The sequence below is a fragment of the Onthophagus taurus genome, chromosome 8 (genome assembly GCF_036711975.1).
Source record: "Onthophagus taurus isolate NC chromosome 8, IU_Otau_3.0, whole genome shotgun sequence".
Taxonomy (NCBI): domain Eukaryota; kingdom Metazoa; phylum Arthropoda; class Insecta; order Coleoptera; family Scarabaeidae; genus Onthophagus; species Onthophagus taurus.
The window spans coordinates 5,918,307-5,935,356 of record NC_091973.1 but is presented as its reverse complement, the minus strand read 5'-3'; the positions used below and the strand labels follow the sequence as shown (position 1 = coordinate 5,935,356).

The 17,050-nt window shown below is 32.1% G+C and overlaps 5 protein-coding genes and 1 non-coding gene across 9 annotated transcripts; 2 read left to right on the top strand and 4 right to left on the bottom strand.

Moving 5' to 3' along the window:
- The first annotated feature begins 1,633 nt into the window (after positions 1-1,633).
- LOC111425324 (hydroxysteroid 17-beta dehydrogenase 12 spidey) lies at positions 1,634-3,123 on the top strand. Its single transcript, XM_023059283.2, has 2 exons — positions 1,634-1,984; positions 2,253-3,123. The coding sequence occupies exons 1-2, from the start codon at positions 1,831-1,833 to the stop codon at positions 3,041-3,043; spliced, it is 945 nt and encodes a 314-aa protein (XP_022915051.1). The 5' UTR covers positions 1,634-1,830; the 3' UTR covers positions 3,044-3,123.
- A 2,725-nt stretch (positions 3,124-5,848) lies between these two features.
- Positions 5,849-7,195, bottom strand: LOC111425467 (uncharacterized). Of its 2 annotated transcripts, none has more exons than XM_023059509.2 (4): positions 6,580-7,195; positions 6,411-6,501; positions 6,237-6,355; positions 5,849-6,082 (listed from the first exon to the last, which is right to left on the bottom strand). In XM_023059509.2, the coding sequence occupies exons 1-4, from the start codon at positions 6,722-6,724 to the stop codon at positions 5,931-5,933; spliced, it is 507 nt and encodes a 168-aa protein (XP_022915277.1). In that variant the 5' UTR covers positions 6,725-7,195; the 3' UTR covers positions 5,849-5,930. The 2 variants fall into 2 exon arrangements, with proteins under 2 accessions (XP_022915277.1, XP_022915279.1); XM_023059511.2 differs by having other exon boundaries at positions 5,953-6,135.
- A 10-nt stretch (positions 7,196-7,205) lies between these two features.
- On the top strand, positions 7,206-8,557 carry LOC111425466 (uncharacterized). The gene is made up of 2 exons (XM_023059507.2): positions 7,206-7,318; positions 7,681-8,557. The coding sequence occupies exons 1-2, from the start codon at positions 7,291-7,293 to the stop codon at positions 8,391-8,393; spliced, it is 741 nt and encodes a 246-aa protein (XP_022915275.1). The 5' UTR covers positions 7,206-7,290; the 3' UTR covers positions 8,394-8,557.
- Positions 7,557-7,629, bottom strand: TRNAR-UCU (transfer RNA arginine (anticodon UCU)). The gene has a single exon. It is a non-coding gene; the product is annotated as a tRNA-Arg (tRNA).
- Positions 8,401-11,291, bottom strand: LOC139431021 (putative gustatory receptor 28a). Its single transcript, XM_071198587.1, has 4 exons — positions 10,512-11,291; positions 8,697-8,765; positions 8,558-8,647; positions 8,401-8,505 (listed from the first exon to the last, which is right to left on the bottom strand). Exons 1-4 carry the CDS (start codon positions 11,289-11,291, stop codon positions 8,401-8,403), a joined length of 1,044 nt encoding a protein of 347 aa, XP_071054688.1.
- Positions 11,292-11,463: 172 nt separating this feature from the next.
- Positions 11,464-15,583, bottom strand: LOC111425536 (dipeptidase 1-like). 3 transcript variants are annotated; one of them, XM_023059631.2, is made up of 7 exons: positions 15,484-15,583; positions 14,993-15,128; positions 14,629-14,791; positions 14,061-14,582; positions 12,103-12,190; positions 11,867-11,942; positions 11,464-11,815 (listed from the first exon to the last, which is right to left on the bottom strand). In XM_023059631.2, exons 1-7 carry the CDS (start codon positions 15,515-15,517, stop codon positions 11,536-11,538), a joined length of 1,299 nt encoding a protein of 432 aa, XP_022915399.1. In that variant the 5' UTR covers positions 15,518-15,583; the 3' UTR covers positions 11,464-11,535. The 3 variants fall into 3 exon arrangements, with proteins under 3 accessions (XP_022915399.1, XP_022915400.1, XP_022915398.1); XM_023059632.2 differs by lacking the exon at positions 15,484-15,583 and adding an exon at positions 15,357-15,463; XM_023059630.1 differs by lacking the exon at positions 15,484-15,583 and adding an exon at positions 15,357-15,461 and having other exon boundaries at positions 14,993-15,149.
- Positions 15,584-17,050: the final 1,467 nt, after the last annotated feature.

Sequence of the window (17,050 nt, the reverse complement as noted above, 5' to 3'; positions counted from 1 at the left end):
TAAACACAGGCATCAAAAACCAAATTTGCTAAAAAATTGATGATTGAGTTGTCATTTTATTATTTATTGTTGTGTTAACTTACAAGAAAAGTAACAAAAGCAAAAACAAATCCAAATGTCAAAGCAAAAATTGGCCCTAAAAATATCGCCATACATCCATAACAGAACTTTTTCGGGCCATTAAAGCAGTAATAATTGATTTTCCATGAAAACTCTGGACTTCTCGTCGTTTTTGGTTCCGCAAAGACATCTTCAAAAACCACGTCGACGTCAGTGTTTATTTCAAACGGATCTCGGGAGTCTTCTTGTTGCATCGTTATCGCATCGAACTCGTTTAAACGACTGATGTGGTTTCTTTAAAGGTTTAAAGTCATCAACAGGTGTTTTATGTATTTACGCCGTCCTTCTAAACAAAACGGTTTAATATTGATTAATTAATTAATTTTTAACTTTCCTTTTTACCATATTTATTGAATTTGAATATGTCATATTGCAAATCATATAATGATACAATATCATTTTTATTTTAACATTTCGCAGACTGCTTTTATAACAGATCTTATAAGTCCGAATATTAATCTAAATTTTTTATAAAATATGATGATAAATTGTATTCAATAAAATGAAAAACACCGATAGGTGATGATGGTAGAGGGGTCCTTATCCCATCCGATGAAACAAAACAATCGGTAACTTAATCGTTATCATCTCAATTCCTGATTTGGTATCTATAAAAATTGGTTTACTCTATATTCCAATACTAACAGTTACTAATAACGTATCACCACCGAGGAAAATGAGAAAAGATGAGTTTGATTCAAGAGATCCAGAGGGTATTCACCGGGATATGACGGTAAATATTTTAAAATTTTTTTATAATTGATTAATTTAGTTAATCTTTATATGTATAGTTAGATATGGAGACCGTTTTTGCCGAACCCAACTCTATAAGAAGTCCTTATTTGGTGTACAGATTTAATTACTATATTTATCAGTATTCGAGGATGATTATCTACTCATTCCTAGCTGTCTTGATTGCGCCGATTTTAGCATTAGCATTTGGCATCATTTTGGCTTTGTTCGCTTTCATTGTAGGTATAGTTATTGGATGAATTGAAAATTATTCCTAAGTATGATTTTGTAGCACATTTGGATTTTCATGCCAATCTTTAAAATGGTTAAAATTGTATTTAGTTGGACAAAACGATTTGTTGGGTTATCTGTGGATTGCGCAATCATTCCTATTTGTTACGGAATCGGATATTTGTATTCCGGAATCCGGGTACAACATCGAGCAGTGAATGAATCGACTATAAAAGAAAATATTTTGTTAATTTGATTATTTTTTGAACATATTTTATTGAGTCGTTAATTATTGGAGGCGGAAATAAAATAACTCAACCTATTTACCTACTTACTATGAAAAACGTAACATGCTATCGAAAAGGTCAAACTGAAAATGTGAAAGTCGGGCCGTTTCACATCTTTCTCCAGGTCAAGTCCAACGTACACGAAAGATTTTTTATGTTTTATTATTCAATAAGAAGTATTTCATGTTTATTGTGTTATTCAAATTCAACGCTAAAAAATTAACAGTGCTTATTATATTTTTTATAATTTGAGATAAATAGTATATATTTTTCAGTTTATTTTATGTGTAAGAAAGTTCGTGTACATTGGTCTTGATATGAAGAGATCCTCGTGAAAGTAGTAAGAACGCATGCGCCAATCCTTATTGAATTGAATTCGATAGCGTACCTTAGCTTTATCAGCAAAATGTGTTCAAGCATCATTTGCGTGTAATCCATTGCTGAGTAATCGGGTCCGATAATGTACACCACGCTGGAAATACTTGGTTTAGTGTGTATAACCATCGTTGGTTTTCAAATAGTTCGATTTTTCTTAAAAACATTCTACAAACATTATCTTGCGATTAAATTAAGAATCAACGCGGTCAAATTTGAAAATATTGGAAAATGGGCAGGTAAATAATTTTAAATAAGTAATCTTTATCTTTATCTATTTATTATATTTATATATACAAGATAAAACTAAATCTGAAGACGTTAATATAAATCATTAATATATTTTAAAAGCAAAGATTTTTAACTTTTTGTTTAGTATCACTTTTGAGACATTTACATAATGTGGTAATTATCATACAATGGAAACGGAAAGGCTTTTAAAGGCTATTGAAAACTCTAGCAAAACAATTTTAAAGTAACCATTTAATCATGTTTTTTTTTCCTCAGTCATTACCGGAGCTACAGACGGCCTTGGAAAAGCTTACGCGGAATGTTTGGCAAAGAAAGGGATGAGTATTTTCCTCATCAGCAGAACACAATCAAAACTGGATACAGTTTCCGAAGAAATCGCCACAAAATATAAAGTCGAAACACGATCTTTGGCAGTTGATTTTACGCGAACCGAAGGAATTTACAACATCATCGATAAAAATCTTTCATCCTTAGATATAGGTGTTTTAATCAATAACGTTGGAATCAGCTATTCTTACCCCGAGTATTTTTTGAACGTTGAAAATAAAGACCAATTCTTTCAAGATATGATTAATTGTAATATTACATCTGTAATAAATATGACCAAAATTGTTCTACCTATGATGGTTGAACGAAAACGAGGAATTATTATAAATCTATCTTCTCTATCAGCTACAATACCCAATCCTTTAATGACTGTTTACGCAGCTTCTAAAGCATTCGTAAAAAAATTTTCAGAAGATTTAGAGATGGAATATGCAAAAAGTGGAATTCAAGTACAATGCGTCTTACCGGGATATGTTGCCACAAACATGTCAAAAATACGTAAAGCAACCTGGATGGCTCCCTCACCAAAAACCTACGTTAATAAAGCCATCAAAACCGTTGGTATTCAAAAAAGCACCAATGGATACTTCCCTCACGTTCTTATGGGTGGATTTATTAATACCATTTATGGAATCTGCCCACATCTTGGACGGTGGATGGTAATGAGTACCTTGGAAAATATTAAGAAGAGAGCTTTAAAACGTAAAACTAACGAATAAATTTTATAGAATTTGTGATATGTTTTTAGTAAGGTTTTGGTTATGTAAAAATTTGTTTTTAATAAAATTAATAATATTGATTATAACTTTTTCTATTTCACACGTACTGTTCAGAGGGAAATTAAAAATGAAAAATGTTATTAACAAAACTTGTTAAAAATTAAAACATGAAAATTAGAAGAGTTAAAAAAAATCGGTATCCGGAGCATGATACAGAAAAACATTGACAACAAAAGTTGTAGCAAATTGTACCTTTAACACAATGCCATGCAACATTTTTGCTCCCAGATGCATCAATGTAGAGAATTTTTCAAATATATGAAAATTAGAAGAGTGTTAAAAAAAATCGGTATCCGGAGCATGATACAAAAAAACTTTTACAACAAAAGTGTAGCAAATTGTACCCTTAACACAATGTTCTGCAACATTTTTGCTCCCAAATGCATCAATGTAGAGAATTTTTCAAAAACATGAAAATTAGAAGAGTGTTAAAAAAAATCGGTATCCGGAGCATGATACAGAAAAACTTTTACAACAAAAGTGTAGCAAATTGTATCCTTAACACAATGCCTTAAACATTTTTGCTCCCAAATGCATCAATGTAGAGAATTTTTCAAAAATATGAAAATTAGAAAAGTGCTAAAAAAACGGTATCCGGAGCATGATACAAAAAAACTTTTACAACAAAAGTGTAGCAAATTGTACCCTTAACACAATGCTCTGCAACATTTTTGCTCCCAGATGCATCAATGTAGAGAATTTTTCAAAAATATGAAAATTTGAAGTGTTAAAAAAAATCGGTATCCGGAGCATGATACAGAAAAACTTTTACAACAAAAGTGTAGCAAATTGTACCCTTAACACAATGCTCTGCAACATTTTTGCTCCCAGATGCATCAATGTAGAGAATTTTTCAAATATATGAAAATTAGAAGAGTGTTAAAAAAAATCGGTATCCGGAGCATGATACAAAAAAACTTTTACAACAAAAGTGTAGCAAATTGTACCCTTAACACAATGTTCTGCAACATTTTTGCTCCCAAATGCATCAATGTAGAGAATTTTTCAAAAACATGAAAATTGGAAGAGTGTTAAAAAAAATCGGTATCCGGAGCATGATACAGAAAAACTTTTACAACAAAAGTGTAGCAAATTGTATCCTTAACACAATGCCTTAAACATTTTTGCTCCCAAATGCATCAATGTAGAGAATTTTTCAAAAATATGAAAATTTGAAGTGTTAAAAAAAATCGGTATCCGGAGCATGATACAGAAAAACTTTTACAACAAAAGTGTAGCAAATTGTACCTTTAACACAATACCCTGAAACATTTTTGCTTCCAGATGCATCAATATAGAGAATTTTTCAAAAATATGAAAATTTGAAGTGTTAAAAAAAATCGGTATCCGGAGCATGATACAGAAAAACGTTTACAACAAAAGTGTAGCAAATTGTACCCTTAACACAATGCTCTACAACGTTTTTGCTTCCAGATGCATCAATGTAGAGAATTTTTCAAAAATATGAAAATTTTAAGTGTTAAAAAAAAATCGGTATCCGGAGCATGATACAGAAAAACTTTTACAACGAAAATTGTAGTAAATTGTACCCTTAACACAATGCTCTGCAACATTTTTGCTCCCAGATGCATCAATGTAGAGAATTTTTCAAAAATATGAAAATTTGAAGTGTTAAAAAAAATCGGTATCCGGAGCATGATACAGAAAAGCTTTTACAACAAAAGTGTAGCAAATTGTATCCTTAACACAATGCCTTAAACGTTTTTGCTCCCAGATGCATCAATGTAGAGAATTTTTCAAAAATATGAAAATTAGAAGAGTGTTAAAAAAAATCGGTATCCGGAGCATGATACAGAAAAACTTTTACAACAAAAGTGTAGCAAATTGTATCTTTAACACAATGCCCTGTAACATTTTTGCTCCCAGATGCATCAATATAGAGAATTTTTCAAAAATATGAAGTGTTAAAAAAAATCGGTATCCGGAGCATGATACAGAAAAGCTTTTACAACAAAAGTGTAGCAAATTGTATCCTTAACACAATGCCTTAAACGTTTTTGCTCCCAGATGCATCAATGTAGAGAATTTTTCAAAAATATGAAAATTCAAAGGGAAATTAAAATTGCGTTATTTTGAAAAATGTTATTAACAAAAGTTGTTTGGAATTTAATTCTAAATAAATATCGTTTATAAAAAATTTTGATTCCATTAATAATTATTGGAACAACCTCAAAAATATCGACTTATATATCAGCGTACAGCGCTACCTAGTTGATTTATTAAAATTTTTTATTAAAATAATCACTTCGAACCAGTTTCTGAAGAAGGTTGCAACAAGGTATTCGAAACGTCAGACCTTTTCTTAAAAGACGCGCGCCACCTGGTTGATTTTTCAAAATTTTTTATTAAAATAATCAATTTTAAATCGCATTTTGAACAAATATTATCCGAAATATTAAGAAAATATGAAGAGGACAGCTTTGAAACACAAATAAATAAAAAAATTGATTTTAATTTTCTAAGAATTTTATTTAATTAAAATCTTAATATGCGTAACAGTTGTATTAATATATTTTAACGGTTCGAATTAACTGGGGCCATTCCAACGTTGTTCCTTCATTTTGAACATATTATTCATTATTAAACGCCTAAAAATTATTCATCTAGTGGACAATTTAGTGTTCTAGTGTCTAGACAATATCAAAAAATTGCTTCTAATTTGCTTCAATACATTACGAACCCTATTGTCAATGCAAAGATATGTAACAACAGTAAAATCATAATAGTAAAGAAACGCATCAAGGATCTAACTACAAAGATCTATGATTTTATTAATTAAGAATTTTCAATTTTCTTTCGGTCGATTTCAGTGGTCCTTGTTACTTTTTCTCGCGTTGTGTCTCCTGCGAATCGCACCGGATTGACGCAAAAGATGAGCGTTTTCCTCGTCCGTTTCAGCCGGGGGATCCCATATTTTCAAATGTTTCGGTAAATAGATCAATCCAACCAATGTTACCGCTGAAAGATATTTTGCTGGTGTAGTGAAACCACTTGGTTATGTATATTTATATCTATATGTGGGATTAAAATAAAAAAAAATATTGCTTGAATAAAAAATAAATAAAAATCAAAAAATATGTGCACTTATAGGAATAATGTATATGTTAATTACCGTTTAAGATACATGGAAAAACCACGTAAAAATTTAATGTTGCTGATTTGAAATATAATGTTTCAGATATGTAGAGAATTATGCTGACTATTAACGAGCTTATTCCCATACTTACTGCTCTAAAAAACATAGATAATGATTTAATAAGATTTAATTAGTTAAAGAGTTACTTACGGCTTGTAATGAATATAAAGAGTACAATGTATTAGCGCCAAAGCTTTTAATATCGAATATATTCCCAGCATTCTCGACGTAGTGTATTCCTCTGAACCAAAACAAAATACTTTTAGCTATTTTTGTATATGAAAAATACAAACTATATTTAAACTAAATATGTTTTTACCATCATTAAACTCGGTATTATCAGCATCCATGGTTTTGCTTAAAAACGATCTCTTTTCAATGTAACTTCGAACGGCAGTTCCAAGATCCATAAAGGCGACGAATGCTATCCATCCCCGAAACGCATATAGCATTTTTCTGTCCATGATTCCGAGCTCAGTTTCCTTTTAACTGACTTCAAAAAAAATATAATGGACGCGTCTACGACGCCGGTTAATTGCATTAAATAGGCACAAGGTTTTCTCACACTATTGCAGAGGTATTTAAAGGCATGTTCAGTGATTCTGAGCTTTCCGCGGGGGTTAAACCTAATATATAAATAGGTTATGTTGTAAAAAAAAAGTTGCGGTATTTTTAGACCGCCATCTTTGATTGAGGTTAGAAATTCTTTAAAGGAAACATTCTAGAATTTTATTTTGTAACCTGTAATACAAAATTTTAATAACCACACTTTATAACACTTGTGTGATTATTAAAAAGATATCTTTTTTGCAATATCTTTACTTTTAATCAACAAAAAACGTTAATTAATGTAATCCCCGAAATAAAACCATTTTACAATTTGCTTTTTACACCCGATAACTGTAATCTGACCGTATTTACGAATATATCCCATTTCTAATAACGAGGACGTGCCAGTCTCAGTATCATATAGTAAGTGTGTACAGCGTGTGATAAAAAATAATTAAAAATTCGTTAAATATATACAAAAATGGCACCAAAAAAATTTTTTGAACATGGTGAGTGCAGGCGAAATAAAAGATTTTGTAATATTATTAATTTTTTGGTTCAATATTAATTGAGTGGAGAATTCGAAGCATTAAGATTGACCTTGAAATTTTAATAAGACTATTTTAACTTTAACAACCTAAATAAGAAATGATAAAAACTTAGCTTTCAATTTTACGACTTCTAATTTTGATATAAAAAGAGAAATTGTATACTACACACAAAATAAGTATAAAAAATTAACACGTCCATCCCTGGCGGGGATCGAACCCACGACCTTTGGATTAGAAGTCCAACGCGCTATCCTCTGCGCCACAGGGACTTGAAATCAAACTACAAAAATAATAAATTTTACAAAATTTTAATTTTACAGATTCAATAGAATACGTGATGCTTTCGGACGAAACTTTAGAAGGTGGTTTAGAGGTGATGAGAAAATCATTTTTTATCGATGAAAACGTTTGTATAGCCGTTGAATTATACAAATATCCAAAAGCAGCTAAAGAACTCGAAGCTTTATGCGTTCGAGCAGCTAAAGATGGAGCTTCCATCGTAGCTATCGATAAAAAAACGAATCAAGTTATTGGGGCAGCTTTTAATAAAATGCAAATTAAAGGGAATCCTGAAGATAGTCATTATTTCGAAACGTTTGCATCTACGTTAAAAGAGCCGGCTTCAAAATCATTGGTGATGTTTATGAAAGAAGCAGACGAAAGTTACAATCTTTTCGAAAAATGCGACGTAGATTGCCTTTTAGAAATCATGTTTTTAGCCACATTAAAGGAGTATAGAGGGAAAGGGATCGCCAAAAAACTTTGCGAAGCTACTATTATGTTGGGAAAAACTTTATTAGCCGGTGACAATATCAAAGAAAGTATTTCAAATGAACCCGTTGAATTGGAACCGCGCCCCAAGATGACTTCTGCAATCTTCACATCTTACATTTCCCAGAAAATTGGGTCCACACTCGGATTTCAACTTGCAATCGCTTTGGATTTTAACCGATGGAGTTTTGACGGGAAAACTTACGGGGAACGCATTGGACCTCTAACTCCAAAAACAACCCTAGAATATCTTCGGCTATAAAATTTTTTTAAAACTCATTTATTTTTGATGTATTTAAAAACGCTTTTACTATATCAATTTTTGTATCGAATTGTATTAGAATAATTGTATACATTGATATTGCCGACATCATCTGCAACAAAAATAGAAATAAATAAATAAAAATAAAAAAATTTTTCACTTACCGCGAAAGCCAATTTTGTATCAACCACAAAAAACCCTAACGGGGAAATAACAGGGTATTCATGGAACAATTGAAGAGATAACGCTGTAATCTATAACTTTATTAACACCTTTGTGATTTGATATAAACTTTTTACTTACTTCTTTACGAGTTGCTTTATCTTTATAATTTAATACAAAATTGATTAAAATCGATTTTGTTCTTTGCCACTAAAAATACATCAAACAATAATTTTTTTCAATTTTATTGTTAATCTGGTTCTAGATCTTGTGTTAGTTCTAGTTTTACACTAGCACTATCACTAGAACTAACACAAGACCTAGAACTAGAATCATTCGGGTTTAGCCGTCTTTAGAGACGTGCGGCTAAACCCGAATGTTTCTAGTTCTAGGTCTAGTGTTAGTTCTAGTATTGCGCTAGCACTATCAGTAGAACTAACATAAGACGTAGAACTAGAATCATTCGGGTTTAGCAGTCTTGAGAGACGTGCGGCTAAATCCGAATGTTTCTAGATCTCGTTGTAGTGTTACTTTTTGTATTGCACTAGCGTTATTAGTAGAAACTAACACAAGACCTAGAACTAAAATCATTCGGGTTTAGCCGTCTTGAGAGACGTGCGGCTAAACCCGAACGATTTTAGTTCTAAGTTTTGTGTTAGTTCTAGTGATAGTGCTAGTATAAAACTAGAACTAACACAAGACCTGGAACTAGACTCATTCGGGTTTAGCCGTCTTTAGAGACGTGCGGCTAAATCCGAATGTTTCTAGTTCTCGGTCTAGTGTTACTTTTAGTATTGCACTAGCACTATTAGTAGAAACTAACACAAGAACTAGAACTAAAATCATTCGGGTTTAGCCGTCTTGAGAGACGTGCGGCTAAACCCGAATGATTCTAGTTCTAGGTCTAGTATTAGTTCTAGTATTGCACTAGCACTATCAGTAGAACTAACATAAGACCTAGAACTAGAATCATTCGGGTTTAGCCGTTTTGAGAGGCGTGCGGCTAAACCCGAATGATTCTAGTTCTAGGTCTTGTGTTAGTTCTGGTGATAGTGCTAGTGTAAAACTAGAACTAACACAAAACCTAGAACTAAAATCATTCGGGTTTAGCCGTCTTGAGAGACGTGCGGCTAAACCCGAATGATTCTAGTTCTAGGTCTTGTGTTAGTTCTGGTGATAGTGCTAGTGTAAAACTAGAACTAACACAAAACCTAGAACGAAAATCATTCGGGTTTAGCCGTCTTTAGAGACGTGCGGCTAAACCCGAATGATTCTAGTTCTAGGTCTTGTGTTAGTTCTAGTGATAGTGCTAATGTAAAACTAGAATTAACACAAGCCCTAGAACTAGACTCATTCGGGTTTAGCCGTCTTGAGAGACGTGCGGCTAAATCCGAATGTTTCTAGTTCTCGGTTTAATGTTAGTTTTAGTATTGCACTAGCACTATCAGTAGAAACTAACATAAGACCTAGAACTAGAATCATTCGGGTTTAGCCGTCTTGAAAGACGTGCGGCTAAACCCGAATGATTCTAGTTCTAGGTCTAGTGTTAGTTCTAGTATTGTACTAGTACTATCACTAGAACTAACACAAGACCTAGAACTAGAATCATTCAGGTTTAGCCGTCTTGAGAGACGTGCGGCTAAACCCGAATGGTTCTAGTTCTAGGTCTTGTGTTAGTTCTAGTGATAGTGCTAATGTAAAACTAGAATTAACACAAGCCCTAGAACTAGTACTAGTACTAGTACTAGTACAATACTAGAACTAACACAAGACCTAAAACTAGAATCATTCGGGTTTAGCCGTCTTAAAAGACGTGCGGCTAAATCCGAATGATTCTAGTTCTAGGTCTAGTGTTAGTTCTAGTGGCAGTGGTAGACAGCGCTAGTTAGCATAAGATACTATTATGTTGTATATTTTTATTGAACTAAAACTAGAACTCTTTTTGCATTTACTTACTTCTTTTATGCATTTATTTCCAACCGCAATAGTAACAAAAATTGTTAACACAGCATCAATAACCATCACGAAAAAAAGGGCCAAAACTGGATATACAACATCTTGATGAATAAACATCAATAAAAAACTGAATACTTGCAAAATGATTAACGTGAAATGTCTCAAGAGTGAGATCAACGAATAAAATCCAAAAATTTTTGATGTTTTCAAGATATACTCGGTGAGTTGTTGATGAATGTTGGCTAATTTATGAATTTTGTTTGGAATATCATTGTTGTCATTAATTTCACAAAATTTATCGTTAACTTTTTGTAGCATTGATCCAATAATTAAAAAAAATACGTTGTATGTTAAATTAACGGATGTTGGTGATAAATAAATGAACACTGACACAACGTTTAATAAAATTTCTTCAAAACCGTTTAAATTTGGTTGAACGAAATGGCCGATAATTAATAAAAAATGTTTAATCGCCACAAAAACGATTTCCATCGTAATAATTTTCCTTCTAATTTTAAAATAATCCAAATTAATTTCGCATTTTTTAAGGTTCTCTTCTAATTCGTAAAGATTGGTCATTTGGGAAAGAATCGTTTTTTGTTTTAGCTTCAAGTAGAATCCGCTCCACAATATATAAACGGTTTCCGCAAAAACATAAACGTGAAAACCAGCGGCTACTAGCGTCGAACCTTTTATCAAAATTCCGTCCACTTTCATGTAATACATAATAACCCAGGCACAACCTCCAAAATGAATCACCCCAATCAATATTGAAAGCATTTTTGAACAGACACTATTTCGTTGACCATTTAAATTGAAAATAATCACACCAGTAATTTTTAATAAGTAATAAATTGGTTTTAACAACCAATATACGTTTTTGTTTTCTTTAAACATTCTAAATGTATTGAAAAACTTGGACGTAATGAAGGCGAATACTTAAAATAATTAATCCATTTTCTTAAGTGATTACATTTTTATTTAATTAAAAACTATTAACAGTTTTATATATGTTTGTATTGTTTTATGCAATCATCGAGGGACTAACATTATTGGTTAAAGTACGACATTTCCATAAGATGTCATCATTAACTGCATCCAAATCTTCCACAGGTATCCAATGTTGATGAGGTTCTTCATTAATTAATTCATCCCTCACCTTTTCAACTTCTTTGAAAACTCGCAAAAAGTTATCGCTCGACAGTTTCTTAATATTTTCATTCGTCCATCTTTCAGGGTTATTGTTTTGGAGGTATTTAAATAAATCTGGATATTTTGAAACATCTTCTAAACCAGTTGGCATTCTAGAATAGATTGTTAAAATTGTAAAAATAACAAATTTGTGGTTAACTTACAAAGATACTCCATCGTAATCACCTCCAACCCCAACATAATCATGCCCAATCACATCAACAATGTGATTAATATGATCTATTAAAAAAAATGATTGTGTGAAAAATTTAACAAAAATTCCCACAATTTGGAGATCGATATCTTCTCTAAGAAGAAAATATACCCAGAGTGTCCAAATGGAAAACCTTTGTATATACCGATCTCTAAATTGAGGGATAAATAAAGTTTTTTTACTTACTTGCTACATGGTCAATAGTTGCTTCTCTTGGTTTTCCATGAACAAAGCCGCTATAAAAGTTAACCATAATAATTCCTTTGTTATCTTTCTATAAACATAAAAAATACAGTAAATTTTACTTAAAATACAATATACAAAAATATATTTCCATAAAAACCAAGGCACACATAAAATGCAACATGTCTTAATGTTTCTAGTTAACATAAGATATCACTATGTTGCATATTTTTATTGAACTAAAACTAGAACTAACACAAGACCTAGAACTAGAATCATTCGAGTTTAGCCGTCTTGAGAGACGTGCGGCTAAATCCAAATGTTTCTAGTTCTTGGTCTAGTGTTAGTTTTAGTACTGCATTATCACTATCACTAGAACTAACACTAGAACTAGAATCATTCGGATTTAGCCGTCTTGAGAGACTTGCGACTAAACCCGAATGTTTCTAGTTCTTGGTCTAGTGTTAGTTCTAGTTTTACACTAACACTGTTACTATGTAGAATTAACACTATACCTAGAACTAGAGTCATTTGGGTTTAGCCGCACGTCTCTAAAGACGGCTAAACCCAAATGATTCTAGTTCTAGGTATAGTGTTGGTTCTAGTTTTACACTAGCTCTGTTACTATGTAGAACTAACACTATACCTAGAACTAGAATCATTTGGGTTTAGCCGCACGTCTGTAAAGACGGCTAAACTCAAATGATTCTAGTTCTAGGTATAGTGTTGGTTCTAGTTTTACACTAGCTCTGTTACTATGTAGAACTAACACTATACCTAGAACTAGAATCATTTGGGTTTAGCCGCACGTCTCTAAAGACGGCTAAACCCAAATGATTCTAGTTTTAGGTATAGTGTTAGTTCTAGTGTTACACTAGCACTAAATCACTAGAACTAACACAAGACCTAGAACTAGACTCATTCGGGTTTAGCCGTCTTGAGAGACGTGCGGCTAAATCCAAATGTTTCTAGTTCTTGGTCTAGTGTTAGTTTTACTATTGCATTAGCACTATCACTAGAACTAACACTAGAACTAGAATCATTCGGGTTTAGCCGTCTTGAGAGACGTGCGGCTAAACCCGAATGTTTCTAGTTCTTGGTCTAGTGTTAGTTCTAGTTTTACACTAACACTGTTACTATGTAGAATTAACACTATACCTAGAACTAGAGTCATTTGGGTTTAGCCGCACGTCTCTAAAGACGGCTAAACCCATATGATTCTAGTTTTAGGTATAGTGTTAGTTCTAGTGTTACACTAGCACTAAATCACTAGAACTAACACAAGACCTAGAACTAGACTCATTCGGGTTTAGCCGTCTTGAGAGACGTGCGGCTAAATCCAAATGTTTCTAGTTCTTGGTCTAGTGTTAGTTTTAGTACTGCATTATCACTATCACTAGAACTAACACTAGAACTAGAATCATTCGGATTTAGCCGTCTTGAGAGACGTGCGGCTAAACCCGAACGATTCTAGTTGTAGGTCTAGTGTTAGTTCCAGTTTTACACTATCATTAGAACTAACACAAGACATAGAACTAGAATCATTCGGGTTTAGCCGTCTTGAGAGACGTGCGGCTAAATCCGAATGATTTTAGTTCTAAGTTTTGTGTTAGTTCTAGTGATAGTGCTAGTGTAAAACTAGAACTAACACAAGACCTGGAACTAGACTCATTCGGGTTTAGCCGTCTTGAGAGACGTACGGCTAAATCAGAATATTTCTAGTTCTTGGTCTAGTGTTAGTTTTAGTACTACATTATCACTATCACTAGAACTAACACAAGACCTAGAACTAGAATCATTCGGGTTTAGCCGTCTTGAGAGACGTGCGGCTAAACCCAAATGTTTCTAGTTCTCGGTCTAGTGTTAGTTCTAGTTTAACACTAGGACTATCACTAGAACTAACACAAGACCTAGAACCACAAACATTTGGGTTAAAAATTAATTTTGTTAAAGTTACTTACTAAAAGTAAAAGAGTATCATCATGAACATTTCTGTTATGATTAAAAACTGACCAAGATGAAGAATGAGAGAAAATAACCGGTGCTCTACTGACTTCAATCGCCTTATTCATAACACCGTGTGAAACGTGGGATAAATCAACCATCATTCCTAAGCGATTCATTTCTTTGACAACAATTTCGCCGTAGGGTGTTAAATCAATCATGGGTTTATCGTCGTCAACGTACGAATTGTCGGCCCATGGAGTGTTACAGGAATGTGTTAAGGTCATATATCTAACACCTAAATCGTAAAAACTTCTCAATGCACTCAAACGAGCATCCATGGAATGTCCGCCTTCGACTCCGATTAAACTTGCAATTTTTCCATTCTCAACGGCTTTTAGAATTCCATCGGAAGTTGTTACAAATTCCATGTCGTCGGGATATCTCTTAACTAATCTTTTAATAACGTCGATTTGTTCTAAAGTTTTTCCCAATGCATCTTTGTATTGTACTTGACAGGAAACGTAAGCCACCCAAAACTATTTAAATGAATCAAAAATGTTTTCAATTTTTTTAAGATCATACCTGAGCTCCAACTTGACCTTTTCTTAAACGAGGAAGATCGGTGAAGCAAGAAGCACAAGCCGACGATCCCCAAGTGGGATCATCCGATAAATTTTCTGAGAAGCGGAAAGTTTCCAAATTGTTTTCAAGTTTGTTGTAAAGATTGTAAGGGAGATCATTATGCCTATTGAAATAAATAATTTAATTTAAATTTTAATCCTGCGAATAACATCGTTTATGATGTTTATGACACTTATTAACAGATAAAATTGACGCAAACCAATATCTTTATTTAATAACAATGGTTTATTACTTTATTACCAGTAAGCGTTTAAGTAATTATTAACAAATCAAATTTATTTTTTGCTATATATTAATAACTTACCCATCGATAACGAAAAGTTCGGATAAATCTTCTACGTTGTCATCGGGAATATAGGTTGTTGTAATAGATTCTTTATCATCTACACTATCTACAGATTCAGCCTCGACAGAAATCGCAACTAAAGCTGCTGTGATACCTATAACAATTAAAGAAGAAACTACTTTCGATTAGATTTTTGTTTACAACATTTTTAAATCATAAAAGTCCTTCACTTTTTTTTTAAATATAAACTTAATATTTATCTTTCAAGTATTTACACATGATTTGAGTATCGATTATTATCTATTATTATAAAAAGATCGTACGGAAATTTTATTAAATAAATAAATTTTCGAAAAATATATTTAATAAAATTAATACTTACTTATGAAAATACTGTATTTCACTTTGTTGTTCATTTTTGGAATGTTACTTGAATTCTAAATATTTTCGAGCAAACTTAAGGTATTTGTATCATAACTTTTATTAGTAGCAATAAAAAGATACGATACCTATAAATTTAAACACATTGAAAATTCCCTTCATTTTTATTTAATTTTTTTTAAACCGTAGAGTACAAAGCCAAAAACACAAATAAACCACAATTGAAACTGTGATATAATGTGGGCTATTATGAGTGGAGAATTAAGGTGGGGGCATTGATGTTAAACATCTAATGAGTGATAATCAACTTACGCGATAACTTCATTGTATAATTGTATAGTACATTTACAGAACTAGAACAAGACGACCTTAAATCTTCTTCTTAAAGTTTAATAAATCAGTCATTTGAAATAACTTGGACACAAATTTTTTTTAAGATAATGTACACACAAAAAATTACATCTATAAGAAAATATTTGTACCACACCATTTTAGCTCCAGAATTTCTTAAATGATTTGTATCTCCATATTTAAGAAGGTGCTCAATCTAATAAACAGCTTCATCTAATGGGTTAACCAGGCGATTTCACATTAAGTTTGATCGCGTTGAAAATTTAAAAAAAATCTGATCAAAACCATTGAATTTTCTCACAAAATCTTCTTTCACCGATATTTTAGGTTAGGAATATGATATCGAGGCGCGGTTTTCACTAGCTTGTTTGGGCTTCATTTTGCTTTTCAACGATACCAAGATTATTAAAATCCGTTTAGCCATTTTTAAATTATTAGCATTTGTTTAAAAACATTTTCGAACACCCCCACCACCTTATTTTTATAGATAAGGCAAAAAGTATTTTAACAAAAAAACTAATTTATTTCAACTTTAAATGGCATATATTTTTTTGTAGTATTAATACAGTGAAATTCCGAAAAAAGTAACATTTTTCAATTCAGAGTTTCCGAGATACAGTACTTTGCACGATGTTTGTTTTAAATATTTATTATATGTATAGGATGGCCAAATAAGCGTGGACTAAAAAACAATACAATGAGAAATGCTCCCAAAAGTGAGGTGAAGTATCTTCTAAACTAAGGCAGTTTAAAAAATTTTAAAAAAATATCAAAATCATTGAATTTTCTCACAAAATCTTCTTTCACCGATATTTTAGGTTAGGAACATGACATCGAGACGCGGTTTTCACTAGCTTGTTTGGGCTTCATTTTGCTTTTCAACGATGCCAAGATTATTAAAATCCGTTTAGCCATTTTTAAATTATTAGCATTTGTTTACAAACATTTTCGAACACCCCCACCGCTTTATTTTTAGAGATAAGGCAAAAAGTGTTTTAACAAAAAAACTATAATTTATTTCAACTTTAAATGGCATATATTCTTTTGTAGTCTTAATACAATGAAATTTAAAAAAAAACAACATTTTTCAATTCAAAGTTTCCGAGATACAGTACTTTGCACGATGTTTGTTTTAAATATTTATTATATGTATCGGATGGCCAAATAAGCGTGGACTAAAAAACAATACAATGAGAAATGCTCCCAAAAGTGAGGTGAAGTATCTTCTAAACTAAGGCAGTTTAAAAAATTTAAAAAAAAACATCAAAATCATTGAATTTTCTCACAAAATCTTCTTTCACCGATATTTTAGGTTAGGAACATGACATCGCGGTGCGGTTTTCA